This window comes from Pyricularia oryzae, chromosome 4 (genome assembly GCF_000002495.2).
Source record: "Pyricularia oryzae 70-15 chromosome 4, whole genome shotgun sequence".
Taxonomy (NCBI): Eukaryota; Fungi; Ascomycota; class Sordariomycetes; order Magnaporthales; family Pyriculariaceae; genus Pyricularia; species Pyricularia oryzae.
The window spans coordinates 4,184,313-4,205,086 of NC_017851.1; the positions used below are offsets into that span (position 1 = coordinate 4,184,313).

Below are 20,774 nucleotides of genomic sequence, written 5' to 3' on the forward strand. Positions count from 1 at the left end.
GCAGAGTATTGGGGTCAACGATGGTGTCCATCCTCCTTAGGCGTCAGCGCCCAGAACAGGAAGCTGATGTGTGTGTGTGTGTGAAGCCTCTGTTAAAGCAAATTTTAGAGTCAAGTATGGGTAAAATACTCGCTGAACTGATGTCACTGATCACCAACCACCTATCTAGAACCAAGGACTGACGCGCATTAGAGTACCCGCATGTCGATTACTCGGGGTTCGAATTGGGAATTTTTATTCGTGATCCACTTCCATTTTCCCTCTTAGCATAGAGTAGCAGTGTCGGCTGTCTCTCAGAAATCCTGCCTGTTACACCCCCGACTTCAGTTCCTCACATGGAAGGAAAACACCCTAGGTAGATACGTAAGTTTCGGTCGGGGAAAGAAGAAGAACAAGAAGTAAAAAGAAAAAGAAGATAAGAAGAAAAGAAAAGAAACCCCTCTACGGTTCTCAAGCTTACTTGATCTCCCTTGTCACGCCTCTTTGTTGGTTTTGGAGGAGTAATCTCAAGACAACGACCGAGGGGAAGAAATATAAAATAAAAGAAACGAGTAAAAGACAAAAAGTATGTAAAGAGATACTGGGGGGCGGCTAATATACCATTCGTTTGAGGATGAGAATCAGAAGATCAGAGCCAAAGTCGATAGAAAGAAGATTCGCTATGGTGTACAAAGCTATGCAATGCAGAACAAAGGGAAACAACAAGCCTTAGTAAAACCCATGGACCATGCCTTTTATCTGCAAGATATAGGGTGGCCTCGTGCATGATAAAGATATTTCAATTTTTTCTCTCTTTCTTTTTTTTTCTTTTTGAGAAAATAGAGCCGCATCAGGAACAAAGCCGCAGACAGGGTAGATAGATACCTAGGTAGTCGCCAAGTGCCCCCTCTGTTAGGCTTTTTCCTCTTCTAAGAGAATTTGACATGAAGGAGCCTCGTCTCCAGGCCATGGCGCCTCGAACAATTGGTCGCCACCGCTCTAAGGGTGAATTGACGAAATGAAAAGGATCAATGAGTTCTCACTATGAGAAAAGATGGGGTAAAGTCCAGATCACCAAGCCCGTTTTCTATAGTTGCATTGGTGCCTCTACACGAGCCTCCTACTTCTTGCTAGGAGACCCAGATCGTGGAGTAGCGGCAAGAGCTGGTACGGACTTGACGGGAGTGATGAGCTCGCTGTCATCAGATGCTGCTACCATCGGCTCGTCAGTCATGACAACATCGTCGCATCCGATTGACTGCTTGATGGGGCTGTTGGTTTCTTCCAGTTCCGTTATGGGCGTGACTACGATGTTGTCCTCCTCGGCCTCAGGGGTTGACTTCTCCGTCCCTTCCGTGAGCTGAGGCACGGTGGCTGGTGGGCTCTCTCCCGTTGTCATGGACGAGGGCGGCTCATCATTTGCTGCTACTGGCGACGCCGGGGTGGATGCTCGTGCGGCCAACACATGCCTGATGTTGCCTGTCAGCTTCTCCAACTCGGCCAGCATGGCCTTTAAGCCGCTCTTGTCCTTGGTTGCCAAGCCAGTTCCGCTGGCTATGGACACAATGCTATCACGAGAGACATTGTGCAGTAACTCATTGTCTGCGCCGGAGACGAGCGCCGCGATTAACAGACCAGTCTTGTCAGCAGACGCTTCGTCGACAGCAGGCTGTGGGCAGGCGTCTGCAAGAATCTCCAAAGCTCCGCGTGTGCCTTGCAGGTCCTTGGAGGCGCTGGTATAGTGGGAGTTGTTTTGCTGTTCAATTCTAGCGTTGCGCCTGACACTGGAGATGATATGAGACTGGTTAGCTAATCAGTAGCTCGCGAGGAGGGAAATATCTTCGGCAATTCCTCAGAAAAGACATGAAATGACCACCTAGTACTTACGTATCAACAAAATCTTGAACGACGCCCTGGGCGGGCAGCCGACTGTCGGCACCGATGAGATCCGGACGGGGTGGTACATCATCGTATTCTCCGTCGTCAACCTCGATATATCCGTTGTTCCGCAGACCTCGACTGTAGGCAGGCCTAAAAGCGGACGCACCCTTGATGCGACGGCGCTTGTGAGCTGGTGCCAAAGTGCCCGGGAGCCTCATAAGCAGGTCATCAATGTGCGCGGGGCATCTCCAAGTACGCAGCACGGGTGGGTAGGGCATTGGTGGGTCCAGACAGTCGAGATGCCAGTTGAGAGTGCAGATGCTGCATGGGATTATTGTCCGTTTGTTGTCGGATGGCTTGTCGCAGGCATGGCAGACGACTGCTTTTCCATCCTGGTCCCTGACACGATAGAAGTCTGGTGGTTCCTCGTAGCCAGTCTTCTTCTTGGCTGCCTTAGGGGCAGGCGGCGTGGCCTCCTCGTACTCGCCGTCAGGACCCTCATCTACACCGACGAAGTAGGTCCTGACGTCCGTGGGAAGCCGGAAAGCACTTGAGTTTTTGGCATTGAGCTCTGTCATGAGGAAGCGGAACGCTCCGGTCTGATGGACAACCGTGGCAGGTTTATGCCTGGCAATGCAGACGTTGCAGAACCACTCATCGGGCAAATTCAAACGCTGTAGCGGTGGATCTACACATTTGAAATGGAACGCCCGTCGACACGTCTCGCAGCAGAGCAGCTCACCTTGGCCATTGCATGAAGAGCAGAAGTCGTCATTTTCATCCTAAGTCACGTAGATTCCCAGTTAGTTTGGAATTCTTTTGCTAAAGAATCAGCTGGCACATGGGCGACGAGGCAAGAGAACAAGTAGCAGCATGGTGATGTCTGTCCTCGGGATCAATCCCTTGGAAACACAAAAGAAAAAAAAAACCGTTACTCCTAAAAGGCATGACAACGGGCGAAACAAGTGAACAAGAAAAAATCGTGTCATATCTGCTTACCAAGGAGCTGGGTGCGCCATTTGCGACCGGGCTACCACGATCTCCGCTGACCCGAGGCACTCCGGCTGACGGGCCTAACTTCTTCTTCATAGGCCTGTGATTGCAGCTGTCAGCAAATTTGGGGTTGTGAATGTTTGGGCGCAAGAGAAAATCGCTCAGGGGAACAGCGGGCGTGGCCACAAAGTAAAACAGAACAAGAAAGGGGAACCCACGAGGTTTTCACGCGAAGGCCTGTCTTTGCCTTCTTCGCAGGTCGCGGGACCGGGGTGCTGGCACGTGAGTTTACTGCAGAGGACGAAGCCGGTGGGTTTACAGATGACGGGAAGACGGCCGATGATGGCGAGGGCTCGTCTTCAATGTCGTCGTGCGTTCGCTTACGAGCGGACCTAGTGCTGCGGAGCGACGAATGCGCCGCCCGCGGCCGACGCAGTTTCAAGGCACCCGTTGGAGTAGACAAGCCGGCGCTCGCTTCGGCGTCAACGTCAGCCCTGAGCGGCTCCTGTTCCGGCAGCTCAGGTTCTGGCTCGCGCTCGATCTCGGGTTCCGGGAGCTCAACAGATGCCGCTTCCTGATCCTGCACTGGGCCGTCGGACCTCTGGTCGTCAAGACCCCGGGTAAAGCTTTCGGTAATGGTGATAAAAGCGTCGGTGCGGAGCTTGGCGTCCCTGCGGAGCTTTGTCTTGGGATCATCCTCATCCAAGGCACCAATTTTGCTGGCAAACTTGGTTTGGGATGGGGGTGGCGCAGGTGACGACGCCTTGCTGGAATTAGAATTATTGTTGCTGCTGTTGTTGCTGCTATTGGCCGTGCTTTGTCTGGTGGTTTTCCGGGTTGCAGACGACAAAGAGTTGTCCTTTGGGGCAGTTTGCTTTGTGACAGACATACGGGAGTCAGTGAGCCCAGAAGCAGCTTCGTTGGAGTTGTCGTTGTTGTTGTTGGTACTATTGGAAGAAAGGGGTGGAGGATTCTGGCCCGAGACTTGGGGGGTGGGCGTACTGGTGGGCGTACTGGTGGGCGATGCATTCCCGGTCCTTCTTGATTTGCGTCGGCCCGTTGTGATTGGTTGACTCGCCACCGCCCGTGTTTTGGTGCTGGACCTGGCAGTCTCGGCACGCGCCCTACCAGCCACAGTAGGAGCGACAGCAGGAGCCGGAGTAGCCGCACCGCCAAAATCATCAGCACTGGCACTGCCGGATCCAGTCGTTGCAGTCTCGTCAGTTCCAAGTGATTCTTCCCCTTTCTGTAGTTCAGGCTCTGCTTTCGCTGTTGCTGCCTTCGCCGTCGAATGCCTTCCTTGGTTTCGACCCTTTCGCTTGACCTGCGCCGTTGGAGATGAAATTGTCACCTGCTCCTCTGCTGCCTCGAAAACGTCACCAATGTCTTCATCAAGATCCGAAGGTGCTGAAGATAGAGACGATATGCTGTCATTTGAAAGTGATCGCTTGTGTGACATGGGAGTCTTGCTTGGTGTCTTGGCCATTTTCCCACTCCTCTGCGGCGAGCCCTTAGCTGTCACCCGGGCCCTTGTGCCCGATGGAGTCTTGAGCTTAATTTCTCGGCCCCCAGTCTTCTGCTTTTTATCCTTGTGACTGTCTGCATCTTGCCCGGATTCATCTTGGGGCTCCGTGTCTTGTGCTGTCGAAGGTCGCTCTGCGGCCTTTTTGACGATCCTCAACACGTCCGGCTTGACCAAATCCCTGTATGGAGCCGGCTTTGGCGGGTTTGAAGATGGTTGTCCCTCGGAGGGCATCATCGTGCTGTACTGCTTGGTTTTGTGGCCTTCCCGCTTTTTTTTGCCGATCATGTGCACAAATTCAATCAGCACATCTTCGGCCGCCGTCTGTCTGAAAACCTGATCAAACATGTCCATCACCCGCGGGTTCCCGGCATTTTCGTCAAAAAGATGGCGTATGGTCCACGCAGACAAGTAGTCTTGGTGCACGAGGGCCTCTTTGACTGCAATGTTGACGACCTCGCGGGCGCGCGTAGCGACCATGCGACTTTCTGTCGGCATTGCAGCGGTAGCAGCAGAGGTTGGCGTCTTTGAAACAAAACTGCGGCCAGCGCTGGAATCCAGTGCGGGATAACTAGGTATCGTTGAGTTGCCGGTGTGCAGGTGAGGTGATTGTGAGGGGCCCCCGCTGCTTTTTGCGGGCGAGGTAAAGCTCTTGCGCATGCTAAATTTGGACCTCGTCAACGGCACTTCCATCCCAGTTGACTCATGGGAACTCTCCTCGTTGGGTGTCGGTGACGAAAATGAAAGCGATTGACGAGAGACTGGAGGAGGAGTCATAGATTTGGAATCCGTAGCGCTGTCGACTCCATTCACTTCTGCCTCAGCATCCGGCCCATCATTCCGCCTCCTGTTATCCCGTTCCTTTGCACCTTCTGTCTCGGACGCCGTCTCAACGGCATCTGTAGATTCGGTCGAGGAGGCCTTTGGCGTCTTGGGCGCAGATGGCGGCCGCTTGTTAAACTTGATAGTTATCCTCCGACCCGACGTGGGAGTCGGTTGCTGCGGCTGCGGCGGCTGCTGCTGCTCCTGACCCTTCCCCTCGGCCGCAGCCGCTCGCGTGACGGCGGGCTTTGGCAGCGTCCCCAGCGGAGCCATGTTCTCCAGCACGCCCTGCCGTATCAGTCCTGCCTCTTGAAAGCTGGCCTTGCTCTGCACCTGCGGCTCCAACCACCGCTCCATGAAGGATTTCTTCTGCACTCCGCTCGACTTCGCGTCGGCGGCCACGTTGGCTGCCGGACTCGCGCGAGACCGCGTCGTCCGGGCGCTCGAGGGCGGCGCCATAGTGTCTTCGTCCCGGTCGGCAGAGGAGTTTCTCAATCGCAGGGTGATTTTTGGTTGTCGGGTGCCGCCCATGTGTCTCGCCCCTAAGGGCTGCCCAGCAGATTTCGGTTTGCGGTTCGGCCCCAATCCTTGTCCCCTTTTTTTTTCTTTAAAAGAAATTCCTGCCGCGTCTGCACCGAAGAACAAAATTAATCACCGCGCCAGATTTAGAGGAGCAGGAACAACTCACTCTATTGTTTGGAATCCCAATTCTCGGATCCGTCGAGTCCGTGCCGGCAGTTTTGGGGGATTTGACGGGGGGCGCGTTGGTCAAGGCACGGGCAAAGTTGAGTGGTTGACGCGAAATGATTATGGAGGCGGCCGCCCAAGAGCCAGGGGGCGTGGAATTCGTGAAGGAAAAAGCGCCTGACTGGAGACGAGGCTCGCTCAGAGGGGCCGTGCTACCTACAGCACATTAACAGTGGCAGCAACCACCAAACCCCCATGCAACTCACTCACTAATTCACCAATTGCCTGCTGCACCGCCCATTAATCTTTCTTCTCCCCTGTGTTTAGGGTGCATTACAATTGCACGCTCTTCCGAATTTCTATAATCCTATCCTCATATCGACCAGGAGACATCCACTTGATGAGTCTTTTAACTCGCCTACCTGTCTTAGTCTGCCTAGATATTACCATCATTGTTTCATTGCCCTCTGACAGAAGACAGACCTAAAAGAACGAAAGAGGACACTTGAGTCGTTTCAGGGGCCGTTACTGACAATGGAAGGCAGCATCATCCCTCAGACTTGATGCTGAAAGACAGCCCCGTCCATCGGGCTGCTAATATACCACCTACCTACTTTTGACCTGCTTGGCTTGTATTCAATGCATTTCTGCCTGGCCACCTCCGACAATTCTCCTCAGGCAGGCTGGCTGATTTGGATTGTGTGCCTCGTGGTCTCGCTTCCTATGCTTCCCCGCCCCTGAGCTACACTCACCGTTGGTCACGTTTTCCAAGACTCAACGTTGAATGATGTGGTGCATCGAGACAGAGGGATAAGCAAATCCACCGCAAGGTGCAAAACCAAGGATGCACTGCATCTTGCTGGCCTCAAGCAATACCCATGAGCTATAAAACTTTGATTGACTAAATAGATTCACTCGAAGTTCTGGGATGCACTGCTACCTCATGGGGTGATCTCCTTTTCACTGCACCTTTTCCTCTCTTTCTTGCTGTCTTATGCTAGTTTTATTTTTTTTTTTTTTCTGCAGCCGGACTTTGATTCCACTCCCTAACAGATTGCGGCCTCAGCTCTGTAGTAGAGATTCAGAAATGTACATACAACAAAGTCCCTTGCTTTGCAGCTATGACGAAAGTGGCAGACGTTACATGGATGGATCATTCATCGCGTAGGGCCCATCTACTCGTCGCTCTCCTCCTCACTCTCTTCTCCCTCCTTCTTAGTCGCAGGCTTCTTGGTCTTCTTCTTTGGCTTCTTCTTCTTGTTACCGGTGTTGCGCGACAGGGGCTGCTCCAAGATCTTGAGGACCTCCTCGTCCTCGATTTTCTTGTCTGTCTGGTACTTGCTCAAGTCCAGGGGCGGGGCAGCTCCCAGCTTGGTGATACCGTTCTTGGTGATGGCTTTAATACATCAAGGTTAGCATGGATCTATGGCCTTTAATTGAGAGGGAAGGCGAAAAAATGCAGAGCCACATAAGGATGGTGAGATTTGAAAGAGTAAACTTACCAAGGGTGGTCAACAACCTTGCAACCGCTGCACCATCTTTGTCGCCAACGAGCTCGTACTGGCGGAAAACGTTGCCACGCACGCACTCGACGACTCCCGACTTTGCGTCACGCTCGTCCTCAAGCTGCCTCAAGCTGAAGGGGAAAGTGCCGAACTTCTTCTGTACCTCCGAAAGAATCTTCCTCGAAGTCGGGCGCTTCAGGCCGTAGGTAGTGGTGGTACGGCGGTGCAGGGTGGCTCTCTGATCCAGCTGCTTCACTTTACCAGACCCCAAGCTGACGCCCATCTCAACACCCCAGACCTCACCGACCTCGGGGACACCTTCACCCTTGGCTCCCTCACCAGGGGCGATGACAATCTTCTTTGTGCCCTCAATTTCATTCCGGCCAAAAAGCCATGAGGTGGTGCTCTCGACAAGGTTAACCTCATAGGCCTTGGCGACCTTCTCCAGAAGGCTGGTGATCTTGGACTGGGTGTGCGGCTTCGCGGCGGCGGCCTTGGCCTTCTCCTCGTCGGTGCCCTGGGCAAGCAGTCCAGGGGGCACCATCAGGCGCAGGAGCAGCTCATTGGCGTAGTAGTTCGCCAGCATCAGGTCGGCGTCGCGGCCCGTCACGACACCCTCGCCTTCCTTGGGCACGAGGATGGTGTCGCACACAATCGATCCGAATCCGTCGATCTGGGCGCCAAGCTGGATCTTGACGGCCTCGCCCGCCTTGAGCTCCGTAGCGGCCTCTGCCTCGTCGGTCTTGAGGGGGGTGTAAGGTGTCACATAGGAGCTGGGCGAGACAGTCGTGGGGTGCGAGAAGCCTATGCACGTTGAGAGTATTTAGCTTTGCGCATTGCTGGGCCCATGCATGCCCTGGGTATTGGCTGCACTAATACGAGAAGAAACCATAATGGACGTCCTATGAATGTGGCGGCGGGCATCAAGACACTAAGCTTACCTTTGGTGATCTTCTTTCCTCTGTACACCTTGGCGACCTCCTCCTCGATCAGCTGGTCTCCCTTCTCGCAGATCTCGACAATTTTGGCGCCAGCAACGCAGAGAGCAGAGACATCCTTGAGGACCTTCTCAGAAATCTGGGCAGCGGTCTTGTACTTGGTGAGGGTGTCGGGGTTGTTGAGGGTGTAGTCTGGTGGGAAAGCTGTTAGCAACAGAGCATGGCTGATGGAGACAATGGCATCATGTTGGCTGGAGCTTCTGCTTTGGGGCGCAGACGCGAGACACGCGAGCCCGGGGTACTTGATGTATGGGTGGTACCAAGTAGAGAGGCAGTGAAAAAAAAAAGAAAAAAAAAAAGAAAAAAAGAGGTTTTTTTTTCTAACCGATTTCCTTGTCCTCAGACGCCATTTTGCTTAGTGGGTGGTCTCAGAGAGACCTTTGAAAGTTGGTAAATATGAAATCGCAGCCGAAAACCTATATTTTGTGGATTGACGGATGGGGAAAAGTAACAAAAAATAAGGACTAACGATCGCGGATGTCCAGGAGAGATGAGTGACGATGGAGGGGTAGGTAGGTAATGGGTATTTTGGATGTATCAGAAGCTATTTGCAGGAGCGGGGGAGGGGGGTTTCTGTGCGCCTCATCTGCCCGCTTGGGGCCTCACTCCGTAAATTGACAGCATATAACCCATAATGATACATGTACATCCATTCCTATCCGATCTCTCTCTCTCTCTCTCTCTCTCTCTCTCTCTCTCTCTCTCTCTCTCTCTCTCTCTGAGCTATCATGCTTTAGGTGGCCTCTTGGGAATCAAATACATCACTTATTGGTCCCAATCGCCCGAGTCCAGGATGATCCTGTTGATGCGAGACATGCGTAAACCGCCAACCTGATCCGTCGCATCAAGCTTTCTTTGACGGCTTCTATTTAGATGTCTTACCTTTTCATCTCATTAGCACATGGTAATTAATAACCAGCCAAGTCAGCTCCTATGGACGAGCAACTCAATGTAGGATGAACGTAACCTCTTTGTCTGGCGAGCTGGGTACTAGGAGGTGGGCAGCAATCGAGGCTAGGGTACATGGGGCGCAAAACGTGGTGATTGATGTATACTGTGCGCCCCGCAAGACGCATATGCCATTTAGACTGTGCTCCACCTTTAGCTGCTCGGAATTGTAGAAATCAGAAATCGCAAAGTCCAGGCGCGACTGAGCGTGTCGCGGCCCGCATGCAAAGAAGGCTGACTTCCTTTACTGGGGGGCATCGACTTTCCGACGCGGCAAAAGCCACCGTGCTTGGAACTTTTTTGTGTAGCCTCGCGAATTGAATCGCCATCAGCTCAGCCCAACCCAACATTCAATTCATTGCGCAACTCCGCCTGTTGCATGTTTATCGTATTGTTTTACTGCGGGGGCCAGTCATAGTTGCTATATTTCCTTTGATCGCATTGCATCACTGCGTGCGACAGCCATCGTGCACGCGCATCAATTCAGCGGGTAGACGAGTGAGCAGCACCTTCAATTACCTGGATAGCTGAAAGGTACTTTTACCTACCAACCTACTTAGCTCGATCAGATCTAGAAAAAGTGCTGGTCCGCCGTCCCATTGCATACCAGTCAGCCCGCCACTGCGTCGAATTACTTTACTGTACGGATCATTCCATCCCATTCCATCGCCGGAGCGACCAACGACCGACCGTCACGTCACGTTAGTGAAGGACGAGCGCGCCTCTAGATAATCGAATCCTTGCGCGCCGTATGCCATCTTGGTCCTGCCCACTAGATGGCAACCTCGGATCCCTCCAACGCCACGCCTCCCGGCCCTGGTATTGATGTCGGCGCTGCCTCCGTCGACAATGCTGTGAACTCGGGGCAGTCAGCGGCCGCGTCCGTCGCTGGTTCATCGTCATCATCTTCCGCCGCGCCCGCTGCCAGCTCCGACCCATCGGCCCCCGCTCAGAAGCGTTCTTCTTCGCCTCCTGCCAAGACTTTGCCCGTGAGGACGAAGGAGTCCCTCCAGGAATATGTCCTCAATCGCATAATGGCTCGGGACAAGGTGGCCCACGAGGCTTTTGTCAAAACGGAAGAGCGGGCGAGGGCGGCAATGGACAGGCTACACAGAAAGGTCGAGGACTATGAAACAGTACACGCGCATAAAAACGAGTTTACACCAAGTCGCATGTACGGCCAGGGCTACAACGGCTTTGGGAACGGCACCACCGACGATCCCGCCGGTCCGCGCATCATCTATCCCAAAAACAAGCCGAGACCTGGCAAGAGGACAACCGAGCCGCTCAAGTGGCGGAAGAAGGACATGCGCAAGCAGGCCGAACAACATGAAGAGCTTGTGCCTATAAGGATCGATGTCGACTATGACAAGGTCAAACTTCGAGACACTTTTACCTGGAACCTTCACGATCGCCTGGTATCGGTGGACCTTTTTGCGCGCCAGTTATTGGAAGATCTAGGCCTGACGCCACAGAAGGATCCAACGTTGTACTCGCCCGTTTTAACACAGGTTGGCCGCCAGATCCTCGACCAGCTAGAAGATTTCTATCCCAGTGTCTGTTCGGACGAGGATGCATTAGACCCTGAGCTGCCATACTCTGCATACAAGAATGATGAGATGAGGATTCTTGTGAAGCTAAATATCACAATAGGGCAGGTTACCTTGGTGGACCAGTTCGAATGGGAAATCAACAACCCCATAAATTCACCCGAGGAATTTGCGAACAGCATGTCGCGGGATCTGTCATTATCAGGCGAGTTTGCGACGGCTATAGCGCACTGCATACGAGAGCAGAGTCAGCTTTTCACCAAGAGCTTGTACAGCATAGGCCACCCGTTCGATGGTCGTCCGGTGGAGGATCCCGATCTGGTCGCTGCGTTCCTGCCATCTCCGATTCCATCTGTCTTTAGACCGCAACAGCAAGCCAAGGAGTATGCGCCTTACCTTTACGAGCTCACAGACGCCGACTTGGAGCGTAACGAGGTTATATTCTCTCGCGAACAACGGAGACAGAAGCGCTCAGTCAACCGTCGTGGAGGGCCACAGTTACCAGATCTCAAAGAACGTCAGCGCACTGTCCGCACGCTCGTTGTATCCTCAGTGCTGCCCGGTGCCGCCACGAGCGTGGATGAGAGCAGGCTGTACAAGAGGGTTCCTGCTGGTCCTGGACCCGGAGGGCGCAGGAAGGGATTACGGGAGGGTGATCTGTCGGACTCGGACGACAGCGAAGACTCAGCGCCAGATTCGCCCGCCATGTCCCAGCTGGTTGGTACCGCTCGAACCCGCGGTATGCGCGGCGCGGCGACCGCGGCGCAGCAGAGGATGGCGAACTTGGGCCGCTCAGAGACGCCGGAGTCGGGCACGATATTATACCATGATGCGCGCCCATCTAGGCGTCTCAACCCGCGTGAGGCCAGAGAATCTACGGAGGATACCCCGAGCTTGGTCGTGAAACTCACTGTTTCGAGGGATCGGCTCAAGAGGCTCCTCGACGGCGAGAGGGTCAAACCGTCCATACCGGTCGGTCTACGAACACCAGGCATGCCTCAGCGGACCCCGGGTGCCATGGGCCCTCCATCAACGCCAGCGACATCCTCACAAAACTTGGTAGCCACACCTTCCGGTGTACAGTCGTTGCCGCCAGGGCAATTTGGCCGGCTTCCCGCACCACGCCCACCAATAGGCGATCCTGCCCCGACAGCGGTGAGTATTTGTTCATTGCCTTTTAAAACTCGCACCTGTTCCCGTTTGCTCGTTACTGACACGCATACTGCAGCCTCCTGTTCCTGACTGGCTCGTGGCGAGCCTTCGAGAACTGCAACAATTGTACCCCAGCGACATGTTCGAGGGCACCATGAGGTATTGCGCACTCAAGGCCGAGACCAATCAGGTAGTAGCCGCGCCGCCCTTGGATCAGCCAGCACCTCCGGAACTTGTTTTCTACTACCTCCCGCGCATCCGATGTCTTGACTGTCCTGGCAAGGTGTATACCCCAGGTCCGGACACGTCAGTCATCAATTTTGAGGTGCATCTCAAGAACCGTGGACACCGCGAGAAGGTGGACCAACGCGTAGGAAGGTTAGTGTTCTGAAAGAATATCCCCCTTGGTATGATACTTGCGATATTTACCATTGAATACAACGCCCGAAATAGGCCTACTGCCCCACGCAATCCTTCCGCTTCGGCCCCTCGACCATCGGCCTCTCAATCACCTGCTCCCCGGGCGCCCTCGGCATAGGACTCCGGATATTCCAGCCCCGTCAGGCCTGGTTGCACAACCAGATACTCGCCCGAACTTGGTGTCGCACCCAAACTTGACGAGGGGATTTACGGGATGGACGTTTGGGACAAAAGCAGCGAAAGTGACGAAACAGAAGATGACCCCAGCGATGCCGACTGGATCGAGGGCAGTTGTTAAAGCGACGAAAATATACATCTAGAAGAATTAGGATATATCATTTTATTTCTCGAGTGTGTGCATATTATCACCTTGACCCGCTCATTTTTTTGCTTTCCTCTTTTTGCTCTAGGCCCCTGGTGTTTTTGACTTGTATTTATTTGCTCAATATGTGATCATCCTATTAGGTCTCGGTCTTTGGCTACTGTATACCTAATCATGTAGCATTAGACATAAGATAATAGTGTTATAATAGAAACTTGGCAGTCGTTAGGTTTGGGGTTTCTTGAAAGCAATCGTGGTTGCGGGGCTGCCTACGTTGCATGCTAACAATCCCTTTGGTCTACTCCAAAACCAACCATTCATCAGTAACAGCTCTGGCACCTTCCAAATCCCCTGTGCTCAGACAGTACGTCCGAATGTTCATGGCAGACTCTAGACTGAGATCCTCCCGACGCCTAACGGAAACGTCCTTGCCTCGCAGCACCTCCGTCCTGGCGGCTCTGGCTTCGACCAGAACCTTGTGATAGTACTCGAGGGCGAGGTCGTGGATGCCCAGCAGATGGTAGGTGCGCGCAACGTTGTAGTGCGCCTCCTGGCGCTCCTCTGGCGCGGCGGCCCCGCGCGTTCTGTCCTCGTAGTATTTGAAGATGTATGAGAAGCCCTGCATTAGCGTGTACTGGCGGTTGTGCGATTGCCGCTTGAGCGCCCAGTGGATGTAGGCCAGGCCTATGACAAGGTTGATGGCCGGGTTGTCCGGGTCGACGGTCCGCGCGCGCAGAAAGTAGGCCAACGCGTACTGGTAGCTCGTCGACGCGAACAGGATGCACCCGTACAGGACGAGCAGGACCGCGTCGACGCCTGTGGGGCCCGGTTGCGCGGCGGCGGCTGTGGCAGGGACCATCTGCGTTTCTGCCGAGGGGCCAGGTGGTTGCGAGCCTTGGTTGCTTGCCGCGCCGAACCCGTCCTCTTCCTCCTTGGCCTTGGCGGCCAGGATCTCGTCCATCTGGCGAATCTGGCGGAGCATGAACTTTTGCGACGGGCCGGACTGGTACCAGGTGGGCGAGGTCTGGCAGACGCGGGTGAGGGCGGCAAACATCTTGTAGCCGTCGGTGACGAAGGGGTTGTGGATCATAAAGTATCGCGCGATAGCGACGCACGTCTCCTCGTCGCCGGCCTGGACGGCGCACGACGCCCAGGCCAGGTGTATCAGCATCAGGCTGTCCTTGGCCTTACCGTAGACGATCGAATCTCGCGCTGATTGGCACACGGCGTACGCCTCGCCGATCCGTTGCTGCCGGGCCAGCGAGATGGCGTATTCGAGGAAGAGGTCAAGCCAGTCGTTGAATGGGATGCCGCGATGCTCTTGGCGCTCGATCTTTTGCGGTACGGCTTCTTCGCCTTCGGTCTCGACGGGGGCGAGGGCTTTGAGGATGTAGTATTAGTAGGATTCCTCTTTCTCTATTCTTTTGTAACCAGGTGTTTACACGCTGATCAAGGGGTAATGGGTCTTACTGTTGTGTAGTCTTTTCGCCATTTTGGCAATAGACCTAGACCTCTCATCGCCAGTATTTCCGTCTGCAGATGCCTCGGCCTTGAAGAAATTCCCGTAGCCGAGAGAGGAGACGTATCGCTCCCATGAGTAGAACTCCCTGAAAGACCTGAAGTCGTCCACCAACTCCTTGGCAGCCGACATCCATTCGGCAACCACTGGGTCATTTGTGTCATGCCCGCCACTTGCAGCCACATTCGCGTCCATCTGCGCCTTGAGCCGTTGACACTCGGTGTACCTTTCCCGAAGGCGTGCCGTGACCTCATCCTCAAACTTCTTGCGTGCCGACTCGCCACTGCCACCGCCGATAAGTCTTCGCGGTCTGTATTTGGCCTTGGTGGTTGGGGCTCGCTTGGTGGCGCCTGTTCTGTACTTTTTGGGCTTGGATACAATCTTACCCCTGTCCACGACGTAGCGGTGCGTGAGACCATCGTAGACACTCTGCCCAGCTTCCAGGCTCAGGGCTTCGCCCACCAGCCTGAAGGCTTCGTCTCGTTCCTGTGCCTCCTCGTACATCTTTGCCAGCTCGTAACGTGCCTCGATGTTATCTTCGTCTACTTCAAGCGCGTAGATGAAGCAATCCTCGGCCGCTGGCCCATCTGCCAGTTGCACGTGGCACTTGGCTCGCTTGACGTAATATTCGGCATCCAATGCCTCGCCTACCAGGTCCCGATATAGGTCATAGTATAGAATGGCGCGCTCGGGCTTCCCGCTTTCGCACAGCTGATCTGCAACCTCTTTGGCAATCTCAGGGGTGAATTGTAGCTTCCCCCTTATGTCTGCATCTTCCGGGTCGAGTTGCCTGAGATGTCTCTGCAGGATTGCATTAGTATGAAGTATCCCCTGAAGATTTTGCAAGAGCTACAGATCATGTGGCAACATACCATTGCTTCGTCTTCCATGTCTGTCCTAAACCGATAGACGGCAAGCTTGCCCCTGAGCTCGAGGGGCAGGCCATGGCCATAGCTTTGGGGCAGGAACTCGCCTTGATTGAAACCTTCCATTTCCAACCTTCGAGTATCATCCAAGTCCCACTCACGGTCATCCTGGCACTGGTCCCAGAGAAGGTCGTCGTTGCGGCCTACCAGCCACCTCACCAGAGTCTTGAGCCATTTTGCGGCTTCATCGTACTTCTCCAGGGAAGCAAGGAGCTCTATGAAAATGCGGACGTCGATCCAGTCGAGGACTTGATCGTCATCCAGGGTCTGCCCCGATTTGAAATGCTGAATGCAAGCTTCGTATGCCAGTACAGTAGCTTCGATTGCCTCCTTTGCCCGTCTTGCATTGTACGCGTGCTCGGCCAGGCTGCGAACGACACGAAGATTATAAGGTTTCTGTTTGAGGTAGTCGAGATAAGCAGCAACGGCCTTGCTGGACTGTCCCAAGTCCGCGAGGATGTCGGCTTTGCCCAGGCGAGCAACGGGGTTTGTCTTGTCGATCTGTAATACGCTCCTGTAGCAGTCCATAGCTACTTTCAAAGTCTTGTCGATTTCCTCGGGTGAATCCTGATAGGCGCCATCTACCATGTGCAAAGCCAAGTCTGCAGTACCAAGCCAAAGCTGTGTGTCGCCCTTGGTGAGTGAGGCCTGGATACGTTTTGCCTCGAGCGCGTGCCGCCAGTCTTCTCTCTCCTCATACACGGCAGCCAGGATGCCCCAGGCTGGAGCCACTTCCGCATTGAGGCGGATAGTTTCCCTTGCGGCCTGTAGAGCCTCATCGTATCGATTGGCTATGAAGGCATTGGTCGCGGCATCGACAAGCACCTTGATCTCGGTGGGCAATTCTTTGGCCTTGCGAGGCGCTTTCTTGATTGGTGGTCCTTTCCTCACCACGGGTCCCCTCTTGACCTTTTTACGCGGGGGAGGTTTTGTTGGAAGGCCATCATAAATGTCTTCGTCGTCGTCTTCTTGGGGATTTTGGAAGGCGTCAAGAAACGCAGTCCTGTCTGCCTGGGCCCGGTTGATCTGCTCTTGGACTCCGAGATACACTGAGTCTGCATCTGATACCTCAGAGACGGCACCCCCGTCCTCTCCTCCAGACATCTCTTGAAAACTACGTAGTTGTACTTGTTAGTTAATGAGCTGCCTGCAAAGGTCGGAAGCCAGGTAGACTTACTCTCTCAGCGCATATTCAAAGTCTTCTCTTGTAAAAACAGTTTGACCAAGCTGCTCATCTTGGTGTATGAGCTGGTGGTTGTCAAGCAGCGCTTCTTCGGGATATGGGTTATCCATATTGGACTTGGCATCAAGGCAAAGCGAAACAGTATTCTGGAGCCTGTTGCCTTTTCAAACTCAATGCATAGTTAAAAATGCCTGTTTTTTTGCCGAACCCGTGATCGCTTGGATTGATATACTAAGCAAAGTGAATGAAGAGTTTTGTCTTTCTTTGGCAATTGGGATCAACAGTGGTCAGTGTTGATCATAAAACAAAGAGGGTGCGGTTGTTGACGGCTTTTAATCTCAATTATCGTCACTGGTCTTTTTTTTTCCCCTCTCGTGATGGGCGGCAGTCTGTTCTGTATACTGCCAACAACTCCAGTCCTCGTTTCGATTGTGGAATCCCTTCAGACTTTGCTCATGCGAGCATATTTTTCTCCCATTTGCTCCGCAAGCAATCCTAAATTTTTGAATTATTATTCAAGTCTCTCTTAGCAAGAAAGCCACAGTCCGATCCATCTGACGCGCGAAATGCAAGCCAAGCCGAGCTAGCGATTATGCAGGTTCCGGAGTGAATGAACTTTCGCACTCTGCAGCAGAGTCAAGAAGACCCTGCCCTGCCCACTGCAGTGTCAAAGCCTTGCCGTGAAAAGCCCAGTCGCGTTTCAAGCACCGGCAGGTTGGGTTGCTGCACAGTGGCCCGTGCCTGGGGACCCATAAGGTTCCTCCTAGTCCTAGCCACACTGAATTATACGCACAGCACTGTAAACCCTTGTCAACTTTCAATCCCAGTCGCGTTTCCATTTACCTTGGATGTGCAGCTGCGCGGCAAAGGGCTCAATTTGTGATTGAGCTTTTGTTCCTCAACCAACCCACCACCCTCAGTGCTGCAGCTGTTTGTTTGTTTCCTCGCGTGTGGCAAAACAAACACGGCTAGCTGAGCAGACCAAACAAGCATCGATAATCTGGTGGGCTGGGAGAGTTATTTGACCAACTGTTTTCCAAGACGACGCTGGTCGTCCTGCCTGTCTTGTCTTTACAGCATCTGCCGTCTCCACCATTTTTGTTTGCCGCGATATCGGATCCAGCATCAAACCTCGCGAATTCTCACCGCGGACTTGGCCTATTCGAATCCTACGCGAGCGATCAACCCTTACTGTTTTCTATCTGTTTGCCGGCTAGCTGGCGACAGGTTGTCAAATGGAGACCGAACGACAGCTAGGCGTCACGCCTCCAGTCTCGGTTCACCTACCAACAGAGGAGGAAAAGCAGGCAACAGATTCCCTTCTAGCCGAGCTACGTGCCCAGAATTCTTTTGAAGGCCCTGTAGAGACTGAGAAAAGGTGCGTTTGCATGCCGTTGTTGATCTATTCTCACGGTGTAGTCCTAATGCTCATTCGGGTTCAATCAGATTCGCCGTGCTTCGCTCGTTACAAGAAATCGCCGATGCCTTCGTTAAGACTGTAGCCCGGAAAAAGGAGCCAGACAATGCGGTGCTGATCAAAGATGCCCGGGGAAAGGTCTTTGCATATGGCAGTCTCCGACTCGGAGTCTGGGGGCCGGGCTCGGATATCGACACATTGGTTGTGGCTCCACGATACGTCACACGAGAGGACTACTTCGAACACTTCCCCGGCTTGCTGGTGGAAATGGCACCGCCAAATGCCATCACAGATCTTTCTGTCGTCGTTGATGCGTTCGTTCCCATCATCAAGTTCGAGTTCTCCGGTATTAGCATCGATTTGATCTTTTCCAGGATCGCCACGATGAAGCAACTACCCGCAGATCCCAACTGGAACCTCAGTGATTCCAATCTCCTTCGCGGTCTTGATGAGAAGGAGTTGCGATCCGTCAACGGCACCAGGGTCACCGACGAGATCATCAGCCTAGTTCCCGAGCAAAACGTCTTCAGAACTGCCCTACGAGCGATCAAGCTCTGGGCCCAACGTCGCGCAATCTATGGAAACATTGTCGGTTTCCCCGGAGGTGTAGCTTGGGCAATGCTGGTGGCTCGGGTTTGCCAGCTGTACCCCCGCGCGACAGCATCCGTTGTTGTCAACAAGTTCTTTTGCATCCTCATGAAGTGGCCATGGCCCCAGCCGGTGCTTCTAAAGGCTATAGAAGACGGACCTTTGCAAGCCAGGATATGGAACCCGAAGGTAGGCAACCTCGACTGCACCCATCCCCATACAACCAAGCAGAACTAATCAAGGGCTGTGACCTCTTTAGATATATCCTGGCGACAGATATCACCTCATGCCAATCATAACACCAGCATATCCGTCCATGTGTGCGACCTTCAACATCACAAAATCTTCTAAAGATGTGATTGGAAGAGAGTTGGTCAAGGCCGCGGACCTGACCAACCTAATCATGGTCGGCAAATTGCCCTGGAAGGACCTTTTCCAAAAGCACACATTCTTCACCAAGGACTTCAAGTACTACATCCAAGTGATCGCTGCCAGCAAGGACAAGGAGTCGCACAAGCTTTGGTCCGGCTTCGTGGAGTCTAAGGTTCGACTCTTGGTTCAAGGCCTCGAAAGGCACGAGTCCATTGCAGTTGCTCGCCCGTTTATCAAGGGTTACGATCGATCCCATCGATACTACGACGACTCCCAGTTCAACCAAATTTTGGAGGGTAGTTTAGCAAACCTCTGCCAAGACAAAGACCCTCAACCAGAAGCAAAGCCAGAGGTTCCCGTCAAGGAAGAGCCTGTGTCTAACGGGACTCATACCAATGGTATTGCTGTGAAGGATGAGGTTGCTATAAAGCAAGAGGGACACGCCAGGATAAAATCCGAAGATTGCGTCGATCCTCAACCTCTGACAGAAAACATACCCGGATTCAAGGGCCCATCATCAGACATGTATACCACCACATTCTACATTGGGTTGGAACTCAGGCCAGGTAAGCAAGCCACCTTGCAATATCCCATCCCCTCCTTGCGACTGCCGTCTTCATAACCTCAGATCCGGGCGCGATACCCGGACCGCAAAACTAACACAGCAGGGATTTCTCGTTACTAGAAGCCAAATCTTTAGATTTGTCCTTTCAGGTAAACGACTTTAAGTGGCTTTGCTATGACTGGGCCAAATACAAAGAGGATCTCACCGAACTTTGCTTCGTCAACATCAAGGACCTCCGGTCGTAAGTTTATCTCTGGATCATATCACATATGAACAAGATTTTTCTGACTCGGACTATGTATTAGATTTGCACTTCCCGACGATATTTTCGGTCCGGGCGAGACCAAACCTGTGAAACGGCTTGTTAAGAAGAAGGTCCCGGTAGACAGGAAACGCCCCGCCAACGAAGTACGTTGCTCCACCCATTTTTTGCTAACAGCAAAGTTGGCAGTGCCCACAGACTCAATATGTTTTCTCTTTGTGAATGCGCTCTGGAGCGTGAGCTCCCTATACTGACTACCTTTCTAGGACAACCAAGCTCCTGCGAAACGCCATCAACCCGCCACGGTCGGTAGTGGTGTTTGAATACAGCCGCTCTAAATCTTGTGTGCTGGTGCGCACGCTGCGCTGCACATAGCATAGTCCTGATTGTTTTGGTGATGTTAACCCAAAAACGAAGCAAGGATATTTGGGCTGGGTGCCAGCAACTGTGGATGACGGGCTTGCGTAGTCCGTTAAGCCAGGACTGAGTGGCTCTAATGACAAACAGATTCTTTCATCACCAGTTATAGACACCGACACAAAACAAACGACTGAACGAAAAAGATCCCATCAGAATATGGGACTATAAAGAGACTCACCGACCGAGACAGCTCCGCGATATTCCCGCTACAGCCTTAGAACTCCACTCTGCCACAAATGGTTGACTATCTCACTCCGATTTTTTTTTTTTCTGCCACAAATCCACACTTCTCACACTCAGAGAGCTTACGGATGGAGCGTTTCCTTTTTACTTTTTTTATGCATTTTTAATTTCATTCGTCGCTCAGGACGACTTCACCCACACACGAGGATACGGACTCTTTATTTCTTTCGTTCTTTTTTTACTCTTTTTTCCCTGTTCGTTCTTACGGTATCTCAAGTTGTTTTACATATACGTGGGTGGAAATTTCGGCAGTGCGGACACGTCAAACAAAACTGGAGCGGGATAATATGAAGAACAAACGGCCCGTGACTGCTGCCTGTGTGATAACAATGGACGCACCATTGTGCGCCAAGGTTGAATGGTGCTCAGCAATGAGAATGTGGGCTAGGCTGGATAGGGATCAAGGTCGGGATTCTCCCAGTGTAGATATCTGCTAAGGAGCCAATAAATCACAGATTTGGGGCACCGTCGGTGCTTCAAGCTGATATACAGCCATTCAA

General features: G+C 53.0%; 5 protein-coding genes across 5 annotated transcripts; 2 read left to right on the top strand and 3 right to left on the bottom strand.

Annotated features, from left to right (window-relative positions):
• Nucleotides 1-13: 13 nt before the first annotated feature.
• Nucleotides 14-6,017, bottom strand: MGG_06317 (uncharacterized protein). Its single transcript, XM_003717220.1, has 5 exons — nucleotides 5,886-6,017; nucleotides 3,072-5,826; nucleotides 2,860-2,953; nucleotides 1,867-2,642; nucleotides 14-1,763 (listed from the first exon to the last, which is right to left on the bottom strand). Exons 2-5 carry the CDS (start codon nucleotides 5,726-5,728, stop codon nucleotides 1,100-1,102), a joined length of 4,191 nt encoding a protein of 1,396 aa, XP_003717268.1. The 5' UTR covers nucleotides 5,729-5,826; nucleotides 5,886-6,017; the 3' UTR covers nucleotides 14-1,099.
• Nucleotides 6,018-6,763: 746 nt separating this feature from the next.
• MGG_06316 (curved DNA-binding protein) lies at nucleotides 6,764-8,929 on the bottom strand. The gene is made up of 4 exons (XM_003717221.1): nucleotides 8,713-8,929; nucleotides 8,331-8,519; nucleotides 7,387-8,193; nucleotides 6,764-7,280 (listed from the first exon to the last, which is right to left on the bottom strand). Exons 1-4 carry the CDS (start codon nucleotides 8,735-8,737, stop codon nucleotides 7,060-7,062), a joined length of 1,242 nt encoding a protein of 413 aa, XP_003717269.1. The 5' UTR covers nucleotides 8,738-8,929; the 3' UTR covers nucleotides 6,764-7,059.
• Nucleotides 8,930-9,561: 632 nt separating this feature from the next.
• On the top strand, nucleotides 9,562-13,005 carry MGG_06315 (transcription regulatory protein SNF5). Its single transcript, XM_003717222.1, has 3 exons — nucleotides 9,562-12,040; nucleotides 12,114-12,415; nucleotides 12,491-13,005. Exons 1-3 carry the CDS (start codon nucleotides 10,112-10,114, stop codon nucleotides 12,573-12,575), a joined length of 2,316 nt encoding a protein of 771 aa, XP_003717270.1. The 5' UTR covers nucleotides 9,562-10,111; the 3' UTR covers nucleotides 12,576-13,005.
• Nucleotides 12,785-17,041, bottom strand: MGG_06314 (uncharacterized protein). Its single transcript, XM_003717223.1, has 4 exons — nucleotides 16,402-17,041; nucleotides 15,171-16,338; nucleotides 14,250-15,099; nucleotides 12,785-14,159 (listed from the first exon to the last, which is right to left on the bottom strand). The coding sequence occupies exons 1-4, from the start codon at nucleotides 16,515-16,517 to the stop codon at nucleotides 13,078-13,080; spliced, it is 3,216 nt and encodes a 1,071-aa protein (XP_003717271.1). The 5' UTR covers nucleotides 16,518-17,041; the 3' UTR covers nucleotides 12,785-13,077.
• A 181-nt stretch (nucleotides 17,042-17,222) lies between these two features.
• MGG_06313 (Poly(A) polymerase pla1) lies at nucleotides 17,223-20,769 on the top strand. The gene is made up of 6 exons (XM_003717224.1): nucleotides 17,223-17,785; nucleotides 17,854-18,601; nucleotides 18,672-19,350; nucleotides 19,470-19,590; nucleotides 19,655-19,757; nucleotides 19,878-20,769. Exons 1-6 carry the CDS (start codon nucleotides 17,643-17,645, stop codon nucleotides 19,932-19,934), a joined length of 1,851 nt encoding a protein of 616 aa, XP_003717272.1. The 5' UTR covers nucleotides 17,223-17,642; the 3' UTR covers nucleotides 19,935-20,769.
• The last annotated feature ends 5 nt before the right edge of the window (nucleotides 20,770-20,774 follow it).

Bases quoted from the DNA above. Each gene is read 5' to 3' on its own strand.
- MGG_06317 (XM_003717220.1), bottom strand. From the start codon at position 5,728: ATGGGCGGCACCCGACAACCAAAAATCACCCTGCGATTGAGAAACTCC. The intron at 2,643-2,859 runs GTAAGCAGATAT...TACGTGACTTAG, and splicing joins ATGGCGCACCCAGCTCCTTG to GATGAAAATGACGACTTCTG. The intron at 1,764-1,866 runs GTAAGTACTAGG...TATCATCTCCAG, and splicing joins GTTCAAGATTTTGTTGATAC to TGTCAGGCGCAACGCTAGAA.
- MGG_06316 (XM_003717221.1), bottom strand. From the start codon at position 8,737: ATGGCGTCTGAGGACAAGGAAATCG. The intron at 8,520-8,712 runs GTTAGAAAAAAA...CTTTCCCACCAG, and splicing joins GTCTGAGGACAAGGAAATCG to ACTACACCCTCAACAACCCC. The intron at 7,281-7,386 runs GTAAGTTTACTC...GATGTATTAAAG, and splicing joins AAGGTTGTTGACCACCCTTG to CCATCACCAAGAACGGTATC.
- MGG_06315 (XM_003717222.1), top strand. From the start codon at position 10,112: ATGGCAACCTCGGATCCCTCCAACGCCACGCCTCCCGGCCCTGGTATT. The intron at 12,041-12,113 runs GTGAGTATTTGT...CGCATACTGCAG, and splicing joins GCGATCCTGCCCCGACAGCG to CCTCCTGTTCCTGACTGGCT. The intron at 12,416-12,490 runs GTTAGTGTTCTG...CGCCCGAAATAG, and splicing joins GTGGACCAACGCGTAGGAAG to GCCTACTGCCCCACGCAATC.
- MGG_06314 (XM_003717223.1), bottom strand. From the start codon at position 16,517: ATGGATAACCCATATCCCGAAGAAGCGCTGCTTGACAACCACCAGCTC. The intron at 16,339-16,401 runs GTAAGTCTACCT...ACAACTACGTAG, and splicing joins TTTGAATATGCGCTGAGAGA to TTTTCAAGAGATGTCTGGAG. The intron at 15,100-15,170 runs GTATGTTGCCAC...GCAATCCTGCAG, and splicing joins ACATGGAAGACGAAGCAATG to AGACATCTCAGGCAACTCGA.
- MGG_06313 (XM_003717224.1), top strand. From the start codon at position 17,643: ATGGAGACCGAACGACAGCTAGGCGTCACGCCTCCAGTCTCGGTTCAC. The intron at 17,786-17,853 runs GTGCGTTTGCAT...GGGTTCAATCAG, and splicing joins CCTGTAGAGACTGAGAAAAG to ATTCGCCGTGCTTCGCTCGT. The intron at 18,602-18,671 runs GTAGGCAACCTC...TGACCTCTTTAG, and splicing joins CCAGGATATGGAACCCGAAG to ATATATCCTGGCGACAGATA.